The sequence below is a fragment of the Castor canadensis genome, chromosome 13 (assembly GCF_047511655.1).
Source record: "Castor canadensis chromosome 13, mCasCan1.hap1v2, whole genome shotgun sequence".
Lineage (NCBI taxonomy): Eukaryota > Metazoa > Chordata > Mammalia > Rodentia > Castoridae > Castor > Castor canadensis.
Window position 1 is genome coordinate 66,227,934 of NC_133398.1, and position 12,074 is coordinate 66,240,007.

The 12,074-nt window shown below is 35.7% G+C and overlaps 1 protein-coding gene across 1 annotated transcript; it reads left to right on the forward strand.

The window, feature by feature from the left end:
* The first annotated feature begins 233 nt into the window (after positions 1 to 233).
* Insl6 (insulin like 6) lies at positions 234 to 10,883 on the forward strand. The gene is made up of 2 exons (XM_020173385.2): positions 234 to 674; positions 10,489 to 10,883. The coding sequence occupies exons 1-2, from the start codon at positions 386 to 388 to the stop codon at positions 10,809 to 10,811; spliced, it is 612 nt and encodes a 203-aa protein (XP_020028974.2). The 5' UTR covers positions 234 to 385; the 3' UTR covers positions 10,812 to 10,883.
* Positions 10,884 to 12,074: the final 1,191 nt, after the last annotated feature.

Consider the following 12,074-nt stretch of genomic DNA (forward strand, 5'->3'; position numbering starts at 1 on the left):
CAGATAACAAAGCAAGCAATATATTCCAGGAAGACGCAGCTCCCTGAGAACTATCTTTCACAGCTACTTTATAAATCATTAAGGGTCCAACGCTCTCTCGTTTCATTTAGAGTCTCCCGGTGAGTAAGGCAAGAAAAAAACGAATCAAATCCAGGGCTTCCGTTTTTAGGGCAAGAGGGTGCTAGCTTCCATTTCCTGAGAGCCAGAGGAAGACAGGAAGTCCCAGCCAGCAACATCTCGCGCCTCATCTCGGAGTTCTCGCGAGACCAGCAGAGGCTTGGAAGCCTGCCTGGTGCATGGGCGCCGGCGGGGGAGGGGTGCCCAGTAAGGGCCAGGCTGTGGGCAGACGGCAGTTGAGGCACAGCCTTTACTGGGGGCTTCAGGGATGTCGCATTTCCTCAGTTTGTGCCTGCTGTGGCTGGGGTTCCTACTGGTTCCGTTCTCCCGTGAGTTGAACCAAGACGTGGGCTTACGCAGGAAGCTGTGTGGCAGGCACCTGCTGAGAGAAATACTAGAACTCTGTGGCCACACCAACTGGAGCCACTTCCATTTTGAGGGAACCCCTTTGGCAGAGTTGATTTCCGAAGCTTCGCAGAAGGTTGAAGCCTTAAGCACTGATGACTCGGAAAGCCCCCAAACCCCTTTACCGGTTTGGGAAACAGTCACAAATCCAGGTAAAATTTAAAGTAAGGGCATATTTGTTCTAATTTGTACATTTCTTGTCCCCACATTTGCCCTGCCAGACAGTGAGCTTCTGCAGAAAATGGAATTTGTGCTTTGTACACCGGTAAATTCAGAAAAAAAAAATTTTTTAAGCCAGTATATTAAAAATTCATAAAACCTCTAAGAAGCTCTTTTTTTAATTTAGAGGAAATAAGTGTACACATATAAGTGTACATATTTTCAAGGAACACTGCTCCTTCCTTAGCTTCACTTTTCTGGAGTGTCCTGTCATCTGGAAACCTTTTTGTCCTTTCAAAGCCCAACTTACGGTTTTTCCTTTGAAATCACCATTGACGGTTCTGTAGTCAATTGCTACATTTTCCCTTCTACCACAGTATCTAGCACAGGCAACAGTTCTGTTTGACTATCAACACTGGCTACATAAATGGCCCAACCGACTGCAAGATAAAAAGAGGGCCCTTGTTCTAAAAGCAGAAAGGGGTCAAATGTAATAAAACGTAAAGCTGTAACCTTTTTTTTTTTTTCTTTTATTCATATGTGCATACAATGTTTGGGTCATTTCTCCCCCCTTCTCCCTGCCGGCTTTGTAACCTTTTTTGTCTGAATCTCCTCTGCTCATAGGCATGGTCTGTTCTCCCATCACATACTTGCACTTCATTTACAAGTTCAATGATAAAATTACTGAGAATTTCAAGTCTGCCACAATGGACTTTCAAACTTAGTGCACAGCCTGTGCAGCTGCACAAACTTCACTCCCATAAAACCAGTCATGCATACCATACCTGTCTCATGCATATTTTTCCTGAGCACATAACATGTGCATAATGTGTATTGAGTTAATACTTGATGCTTTCAAGCAGTTTTTACCAAGAATATTCTTTAGGGTTTTTGCTTTTGCTGTTTGGTTGTGTGTTTTTTGTTTTGTTTTGTTTGAAACAGAGTCTTACTATGTAAGCCCAGGCAAGCCTCAAACTCTTGATCATTCTGCCTTAGCATCCTGAGTGCTAGATCACATGTGTGCATCTGGCCAGGACAAATACTCTTGTTTCAGATGCATGAGTATCTTCCAGCTACATTTTTATGTTTTGGTGCTAACATTTTATTCCTAATATGGTTTCCATTTTAATAGAAAATGAATTTTGTTCATATTCTATGCATATAAATAATGATAACACCATTGAAATTATTGGCTTTTAAAGTAATTCACTTGATTCAATTTGGACAAATCTTGCCAAAGTCAAGAGTTCTGAAGTTAAGGAAACAAGTAAACTCTCATGCTAATAGATGCTAATGTAGATGACTGAAACAAACCAAAACAATGCCTGGCATGTTGTAAGCACTCATTAACTTAATTTTGAATGAATAATGAAGCATAAATTTACTGCTGCCAATGGAATGAAAACTTAGTCAGAAACCATCAGACTGAATCTTGATTATTTTCCATCATATAACTTACTTAGATATAAACTCTCCTTGTCCTTCTCTTACAATGAAGTGTCTCTCCCCAGTCTTTGATTTGTGACTTATTTCAGTGATTCTCAGATTTTAATGTGTATATCAATCACTTGGGAATCCTGTTAATATACAATCAGAATTAGTAGGTATGGGGTTGTAACTGACATTCTGAATTTTTGACAAGCTCCTTGGTGATGTTGATGCTGCAAGTTGGTGGACAACACTTTTGAATTACAATAGTGTACCTCCTCTCTTTTTCTTCCTCCTCTTCCTTACTCATTTCTTCAGTCATTTTAGTTTTGCTATCTTATTCATTTAAACAACAACTCTTTCATTGTTACAATCTTTTCAGGCATTTCATTAGAATTCATATTCTGGCATAGAATTCAATAAGAAACTGCAGCCTTCCCAAGTAGCATGTGCTTTCCAAATTCCCTAACCTAGGAACCTCAGCAATTAACTAGCTCAATCCCCCTTGAAGTATAAGGAGGGTGAGTATATTCCCTTTGTGCTTCATGTTGAATAGGCATTTCTCCCACATCAAATACTTTTCTCCCACCACTTAAAGCTATAGTAAAAATATTACCTTCAGATCTTCAAACCTGAGTTTATTATTTAAAGAGAATTTGGAATCCCTTTTCTCAACAGGGTCTACTCTGAAGACACTTTTCATGATTTTAACTTTTAAAAACTCAGAGCTGATTAAGGACCTTTTGTTTTAGGTGTTATTTACACTCTTCTAGAAGAATAAGTGTCATTAGTTCAATGAGAGAGAATCTGCAATGAAACAAGATTTGTAGGGAATAAAAATATATCTGATAATATTTTAGATATATTTTAACCTGCTACTATGGGAATTATGTAAAAGACAATTTGTTGAAGTAGAAATATCAGACACCAGGAAAACCAGTTATTTTGAAATATGTGGAAGGAAAAACAGGTTTGGGTTATCACTATGAATTTGATTGAAGTTTTACAGACTATCAATCTATAAGGAGAAATGGTATTTGTTTTGTGCTGTTAATTTTCAATGAATAATTTAGAAGTTGCAGAGAAATATGTGCATGCATGTGTGTGTACATATATCCATTTATTTTACATGTGGCGTGGCTCAAAAATTTATTTTTATTTAGCTTTTACCAGCAGGACACATGGCTATATCAAATCAAGTCAGTCATCTGCAGTTTTTAATCTTCTGATGATCCATTCAAGCCTGGCACAGGAAAAGACAGTTTGGCATAGTGACACTAAAAATGTTTTCTTTTTCAGAAAAAAAAAACATGCATAGATAACTTGAATCTGAAACTGTATGCTTCTGGTTAGTGGATCATGGTGTGAACAATGTCTCCAAGACCTACCCAGAGTATGGTACCATGAAGCAAACATCATAATTCTAATTCCTACCTAACTATGGTTCTTCCCAATTCTTAGTGCCAGGTGAAATCATTAATGTTTCCACATCAGCTTTTCATAATTTGTAACCTTTTTTCCCGGTTAGATTGATCGTATTCTCCAATTTTTGGTCTATTGTATGTCTGTTCTTGGTATTTATTATTTAGTTATCACACAACTGGTCTGTGCAAGTCCCCTTTTCTCATACTATATATTAATTCAACAAATTTGAGGACCCTTTTTGTGTTAGGCATTCTTCTTGGTGTTTGGTGTAAGAGACTCCTGCCCTTATGAAGTTTATGGAATAGTAAAGACAGAAAAACAAAATAAATCACACAATATATTAGAACACAATTGTCCTCACCTGTTTCAACTCCCTGCCACTATATATAACACTGCAGTGAACATCATTGTATGTGTCCCCTTACAGACTGTGTGAAATATTTTTCTGGTGTATATATCTAAGAATGAAATTTCCGTGTCATAAGTATGCTTACATTGCTTGAGATGTGTCAGATTGCTCCCCAGAACAGTCACACCAGTTTATAATTGCTCCACCAGTCTGGTGTACTCATATTCATGCCAAAAATTAGTATTACATGGTTCTTAACTTTTGCCAATGTGATAGGCATGAAATGGCATCTCATTTTGTCTTAACTTGCTCTGGGTTTAATTAACTGTCTTCATAGGCATGTTAGCCTTTTAGCTTTCTCTTTCTGATAATTTCCCTTTCATATATTTCCCCATTTTTGTTGGAGTTGTTATAATTTTCCATTTGATTAGAAAGAGTTACTCAACTCTAGATACAATAGTAAACAGTTGTTGAGTTTAGTATCACAGATATGTTCCTCAATTTAGTTGTCTGCCTATAGGTGTTATTTGTCAGAAAGCTTAAACTTTTATATAACCAATCAAAAATTATTTTTTGTTATTGTTCCTACTTTTGAAATATCATATTATAGGTCCATTTTTGTCCCTGTGTGAACTTTGAATTTTACTTTCACATATGTCCTTAATTCTTTTGGGGTCCATTTTGGATTCTGGCCTACATAGGGATACTACTGTTTTAGTTTTCTCAGTAAGTCTTATTTTTATCTATATAGAAAGCAACTTTTTTTTTAACTTCTTCTACTAACCAGTCTTTTTTCCCATTTATTTGTGAGGTCACCTTTATTATTTATTAAGCTTGTCTGAGCTTCTTATTCTATCTAATTGATCTTTTTATTTGACTTTATAGCATTACTACACTATTTTAATACTGTGACTCATTGGGATGTCATTTATCTGGGAGGACAGGACTCCAGTGTTTAGTTTTTCCCCTTAAGATTGACTAAGTTAACCACCATCCTTTATTCTTATGTATGTACTTAAGAGTATGGTTATTTTCTTTTTTCTAAAAATTAATCTGCAATTAATTGGGATGCATGGAATATATAGTTTTATTTCTCTATGGAGATTTTTTTTGAAGTTTTAGCAAGGATTTATTTTAGAATAACAGAATAAAGTATGGAGAAGTGTGGGGGGGGAGTAAGAGAGAGAAACAGTTCCTGTTCCCCATGAAGGAAATGGAAACAAAGACTATGTAGAATTTTTGTATTTTTGGTTAAGTTCATGCTTAATACTTTATTTTGATTCTGTTTAAATAGTTGTGAAGTATGTTTTAGTTAGTGATTGTGGGTCAGAGAAATGTAATTTTCATAAGTTGATTTAAAAAATATTTTATTTTTTTATTATAATTATGAATGCATATTAATTATACATGTGTTTGACTGTGACATTTCCATATATGCCTATATTGTGCTTTGATCAATATCTACCCTCCCAACTACCTCTCTTAACTCTCTTTCCTCTTCCTCCTCCAAGGTCACATTACCCTTCCTTACAATTCCTCTACTCCTTTCAAGTATTTTTTTAAATTCTAGATTCCACAAATGAGAGAAAACATGCAATATTTGCTGATCTGTGTCTGGATTATTTCATTTGCCATGACAACCTCTAGTTCCATCTGTTCCTACAAATGAGACTCTTTCTACCTTCCCCAATTCCTCCCTTTCTCCCTCCTCCTATATATATTTACATTCCTTTATTCCATGGCAAGCCTAATAAAATCATTTCAGCTTTGGATGTCATAAACTCATCTTTTTTCTTATTCATAGTGCCAATTTTAAAAACAGGTAATCTGATTGGCTCAATCAGCCTTTGTGATAGATTTTTCTCTTTTTTCTTTTTACAAAAATGATGGGTTTCATCATTCTGTTGTCATAAATGTGTATAATGTAGTTTGATCACATTCACTCTTCAGCAGCCTCTCCTCTTCTACTAGCTCCTCTCCTCAACAGTCCTCCTTACACATTCATGTAATTATTTTTAGTTCTAGATTCCACATACAAGAGAAAATATACTATATTTGTCTTTCTGTAATTGGCTTATTTCACATAACAAATGATCTCCAATTCCATCCATTTTCCTGCAATAATAGTTTTATTCCTGTTTATGGATGGATAACACTCGATTGTGTATATATACCATATTTTCTTTATCCTTTCATGTGTACGTAGGCTGATTCAATGGCTTGGCTATTGTTAATAGTGCTGTAATAAACATGGGTATATAGGTATCTCTACTGAATGCTGACTTAGTTTCCTTCAGTTATATGCCCAGGAGTGTTACAGCAGAATTATATGATAGTTCTATTTTTAGTTTTTGGAGGAACCACCATACTGATTTCCATGGTGACTGCACTAATTTACATTCCCACCTAACAGTATGTGAGTTCTTTCCCCCTGCAACCTCACTAGTGATTTTTGTTGTTTTCTTGATGACAGCCATCGTGACTGGTGTGAGATAGAATCTCGAGGTTGTTTTGATTTGCATCTCCTTTATGGTTAAGGGTGTGGAACATTTCTTTATGGATTTATTGGCCATTTGTAGTTCTTTGAGAACTGTTTGTTTAATTAATTTGTCCATTTATTAATGGAATTATTTGTTCTTTTAGTGTTTGATTTTTTTGAGTTCTACATATATTCTGCATATTAATCCTTTCTCTGATGAAAAGTTGGCAGAGATTTTCTCCCACTCTTGTAGATTCTCTTGATTTTGGTCGTTGTTTCCTTTTCTATGCAATCCCATCTTTTGATTTGATACAATCCCATCTGTCATTTCTTTCTCTTTATTTCCTGAGCAACTGGAATCCCATTCAGAAAGTCATTGCCTATGCCTGTATCTTCAAGTGTTTTCCCCTAATGGTTTCAAAGTTTCAGTTCTTGCATTTAGATCTTTGGTTAATTTTGAATGAATTTTTTGGAGGGCATGAGATAGGGGTCTAGCTTCAGTCTTCAACATACTCAGTTTTCCCAAACACTATTAGTTGAAGAGTCTGCCTTTTTCTCCACAAATGTTTTTGATGCCTTTTTAAATAAATAAGATCTAAGTTTTTTTTAAGTAGAAGATATCATCTGCAAATAGGGAATAATTTGACCTACTTTTATTTCTTTCTCCTTCCAAACTGCTCTGGCTAATGTATCCAGCACTATATTGAATAAGAGTGGAAAAAGTGGCTGTCCTTGTCTCATTCCTGGCTTTAGAGGAAGTGGTTTCAGTTTTCCCCATTTAGTATGGTGTGGCTTATAGTTTTATCATATATAGCCTTTATTATGTTGGGCTGTGTTTACTTCTATTTTCATCAGGAATATTTTTTATTATCATTGTAGGGGTGTTAACTTTTATCCAAGGCTTCTTCTGCATTCATTAACACAATCTTGTGATTTTTTTGCACCTTATTCTGTTTATGTACTGTATTACATTTATTGATTTTCACTTGTTGAACCTCCTTGCTTCCCTGAAATGAAACCAACTTGATCAGGGTGTATGTTCTTTATAATGTGTTGCTGAATTCTGTTTGTAGGTATTTGAGAATTTTTGTGTCTATGTTTACCAAGGATATTGGTCTACAATTTTCACTTGGTCATGTCCTTATCATAAAATGATCTTGATAGTATTCCTTCCCTCTCTTTAAGGGAATAATTTGAGGAGTATTAGTTCTTCTTTAAAAGTATGGTAGAACAAACAAGAATGAAATTTTGTCATTTGCAGGTAAATGGATGGAACTGGAGAACATCGTCTTTAGTGAAGTTAGCCAGATTCAGAAGGCCAACAGCCATATGTTTTCTCTCATATGTGGAATATAGACCTAATACAAATGCAGCAGTATTATGAAAAACAGTTCACCTTAAAGGAAGGTCACATATGAGAGAGGGAAGGTTAAAAGAAGGAAGTTAAGGAAGTGAATATAGTTGATGTAATCTTTTTTTGTTGGTGGTTTTTTTTTGAGACTGAAAAGAAATGTTTATTATGAATGGATGATAAGATGGTATCTTTGATACCAAATAAAGGAACAAAAAGGAAGTGGTGACTAAATGTGTCACAAACTGTAGTGCTAATTTGGATAAAAACTGTGAGGAAAAGATCACTGGATTTTGCAAGTTGATGTAATCTTTACACAAGAATGAATATAGAATTTTTAAACCTATTGAAACCACCATAAGAAAGGGTTTAAGGTAGAACAAAGAAAAATAGATGATGAACCAATTTCAGTTATAATACATATATACATGGAAATATCACAAGGAAACACCCTGTGTAGCTATCTTAAATAAACAAAAATGGCATTTTTTTTCTTTTACCAAATCAGAGAACAGGAGGGCAGAACAGGTCCTGTTTGTAGGGGGAAGCAGTACCAGTGGGAGGGGGGAGGAGAAGGGAAAGGTTGGGTGAATATTTTGCAAATACTGTGTACACATATATGTAAATGGAAAAATGATACCTGTTGAAACTGTTCTAGGAATATGGGGAGAGGGGATAAAGAAAAATGGTGGAGGGCTAAACTCAAGTATGATATGTTTGATATATTGTAAGAACTTTTGTAAATGCCACAGTGTACCCCCACCCAGCACAGCAAAAAAAAAAAAAAAAGAGTTACTGAAAAGCTAAAAAAAAAAAGAATTCAGCAATGACTCCATCTGATCCTGAGCTTTACTTTGTAGGGAGACTGTTTATTACTGCTTTGGTTTGATTGCTTAAAATAGATCTTCTGGTTCAATTTTGGTAGGTCATATTCATCTAGAATTTTATCCATTTGTTCTATATTTTCCAGTTTATTAGAATATAAGTTTTTGAAGTATTCTCTAATGATCCTCTGAATTTCATTGGTGTTTTTGTGACATCCTCTTTTTCATCTGTGATTTTTATTAATTTGAATATTCTCTGTCCTTTTGGTTAGTTTTGCTAAGTGTCAGTCTTTTCAGAGAAACAATTTTTGTTTAATTGAGTCTTTGTGTTCTTTTAGTCTCCATTTCACTAATTGCTGCCATATTTGGAGCCTCAGAGTGTTTCCTACTTTTCTCTGTCATCTTTCCATTTCTTGTCCTTTTTATCTGCCCTGTCCCTGTCATGATTCTCAATGGTCTTCCTTTCTTTCTGTTTTCAGAATATAGTCTTTCTTTTGTTACCCTGTCTCTTTTCATTCATGGAGTCAAAAGAAGGAAGATTTTAATGCACCATTTTCTCCCTGCAATAAAATTTGTTTCCTTGGGATCAGTTACCAACCTTCCCTCTATCCACTTATGATGATAGGATGGACTTACATGATGCAGAATTGGGGTTCTTAAGTGCTGGATCTACCTACAGTGGCTAATATATCCTCCTAGAAGGTACTGTGGATGGGCAAGGGCCATAGTGGAACTCCAACAAACATCCAACTTATTACCTTCTGGGATTATTTTAGTTTCTAGTACACAATATCTAATAATACTGAATGAGTTAAGAGCAGTATAACAATAATAATCCATTCATTGTACTTTGAGCATGTCATCACTTCTTGTACTTTGATAAAGAACAAACTGGTTTCTACTTATTTAGTTATAAAGCCACTTTAAAATGGTAAAAATACTGAAGAGACATTTCTTCAAACAGGATATACAATAAGCATGTGAATAAATGCTCAACATCACTAGGTAAATACAAATCAAAATCAATCAGATCCGTTAGGGTAGCTATAATAACAAATAGAAAATACCAAGTGTTACTGAAGATATGAAGAAAGTAGAACCCTAGTTTATGGGTTTGGGATTTTAAAATGCTCTATCTGCTGTGGAAAAATTTGGCAGTTCCTCAAAAAGTTAAAATTACTACATGATCTGGCAGTTCTGCTCTTAGGTAAATACCCAAAAGGTCTAAAAACATGTTCACACATTGTATGCACATATGAATAAAAAAAAAACATGTTCACATAAAAACTCATATGTGAATGTTTATAGCAGTGCTATTCATAATAACCAAAAAGTTTAACACCACCAAAATATTGTCAACAGATAAATAAAATGTAATGTGGAATATCCAAAGAAAAATTATTCAGTCTTAAAAGGAATTAAGGAATTACACATGATACAATATGGATAAATATGGAAAAACATTGTGGTAAATGAAAGAAACAAACACAAAAGACTGGACTATGCATGCTTCCATTTATATGAAATTTACAGTATATACAAATCCACAGAAACAACAACAGTTTCCAAGAGCTAGGGGAAGAGGAAAATAAGAGTGACAACTAATAGTCACTGCCAGAAATTTTTACAAGGTGATAGAAATGTTCTGAAATTATATAGTGGTAATAGTTGTACAATCTTGTGACTATACTAAAACCACTGAGTTGTATACTTTAAAATGATGAATTTTTAGTATGTGAATGGTATCTCAATAAAAATATTATTACAAAAATGTACAAAGGTTTCTAACTTTTTGTAGGAAAATACTGTAAAATACATATATATGTATATACATATATATGTTTTGAGTAATTTCATTTAAAATATAATCACAATTTAAAAATAATTAGCTGATTATTAAATTTCTAAGGGAAGATTTCAATAAAATATTTTTTTTCTTGCCTATCAACAGCCTCTACTTCTACCTCTCAAGAAGAAGTAACAAACAATTGGGAGATTCAGTCACAGCCTGTGTATCAGTATACAAAGATTGGCTTGTTCCCTGATAAGACAACAGAAATTTCCTCATCACATGATGTCAACCCATCTGTTCAGTCTGTTCATAAGAGTATGAAATTTCAGAAGAAAAGTGGAAGCAAAATGAAAGCCTTAAGCAATTTATTTTGGGGAACTCATCCCCAAAGAAAACGCAGAGGATACTCAGATAAATGTTGTCTTAAAGGATGTACAAAAGAAGAACTTGGCATTGCATGCCTTCCATATATTCATTTTTAAAACTTAATGATAAAAGGACCATCATTTGTGACTGAAATGTACTAACCATCATAGGACCTATATTAAGTTAATAAAAGCTTACTATAATTTACTATTTATTTTGGTAATTGTGCTTGTAGGTACCATACTGTGAAACTACTGTTGAATGTACTTGCAAGCAACTAATAATACTTTCTGGTGGTAATTGTGAGGGCCATATAGTAGGATATAAGCAGTTACGGAAAGATGGTGGATTCCATGTGGTTGATGGATTCCATGTGACACCAGTGGCATGGTGTCTTCTTTGTCCCAACATGTCCTGGGACTGGGGAGGTCTCCTGCACTTCTGTACTTGTGCAGTGCTCATGCACACAGATGGGGGAACCAATCAAAAGGATACTTTACCCCTCATGCACACAGGCAGGGGATCCAATGAGAGACAGGGAAAGACAGCATGGACAGAGGGTGACAGAAGCCCTGGCAAATTTAAGGGGAGGGTATACCCCATGCCACCTAGGGGAGGGGAAAGGGAGAATCTTAAAATGGGAAATCCCAGAGGATTTCAATGGCCTACCAATTCCCTGTCCCCTTCTTGCTGGAGAAGTTCCTGCTTTACTTTCACTTTCTACTTCCACAATGAATCTTTGCTAAACTCCCTCACAATTTTCCTGCCTCTTAATTATCTGGAAGAGAAAAAGAACCCATTCCCCTAGATAGTATCATCTCTGTGGGCTCATCCAGGATATTAAGAGACCTTCCAGGACCACCAACTGAAGGTCAGTATACACTTAGCTGAATTAAGAAGGGAAATCAGAAAGTGGCTGTCAATTGTCTGGCACTCCTGATATTCACCCACTCAGGGAGCACCTCCAGCCATGCCTAGCATGGCTGAACCTCCCAGCAGGCGACCCTTTCTCCCATTCCCTCCCAGAAATGAGTGGTAGGTCCCACTGTCCTAGGCAAAAGTGGGGTTCTACTTTTCAGACATTTGGTGGTGGAGTCTGCCTCTCACAATTGATTTCTCTTTTGTGCCCTCTTCAAGTCCCCTGTCTATTCTGTTCCCCACTTTTCAATTAGCTTTCACCCCCAATGCTCAGACATGTCCCTCTTTTCTTTAATTAGAAACTTGGCCCATAGTACCACAATAGTACCCCATGTGGCTGCAAAATGTGTACAGGACTTGATGGCCATGGGGAAGGAAGCAGACGCTTTAGTGTTAATTAGCCACCTCCTCCAAGAGATAGAGGGAGAAATAGGATAGCCCCCAATGCTGGACCCTAAATC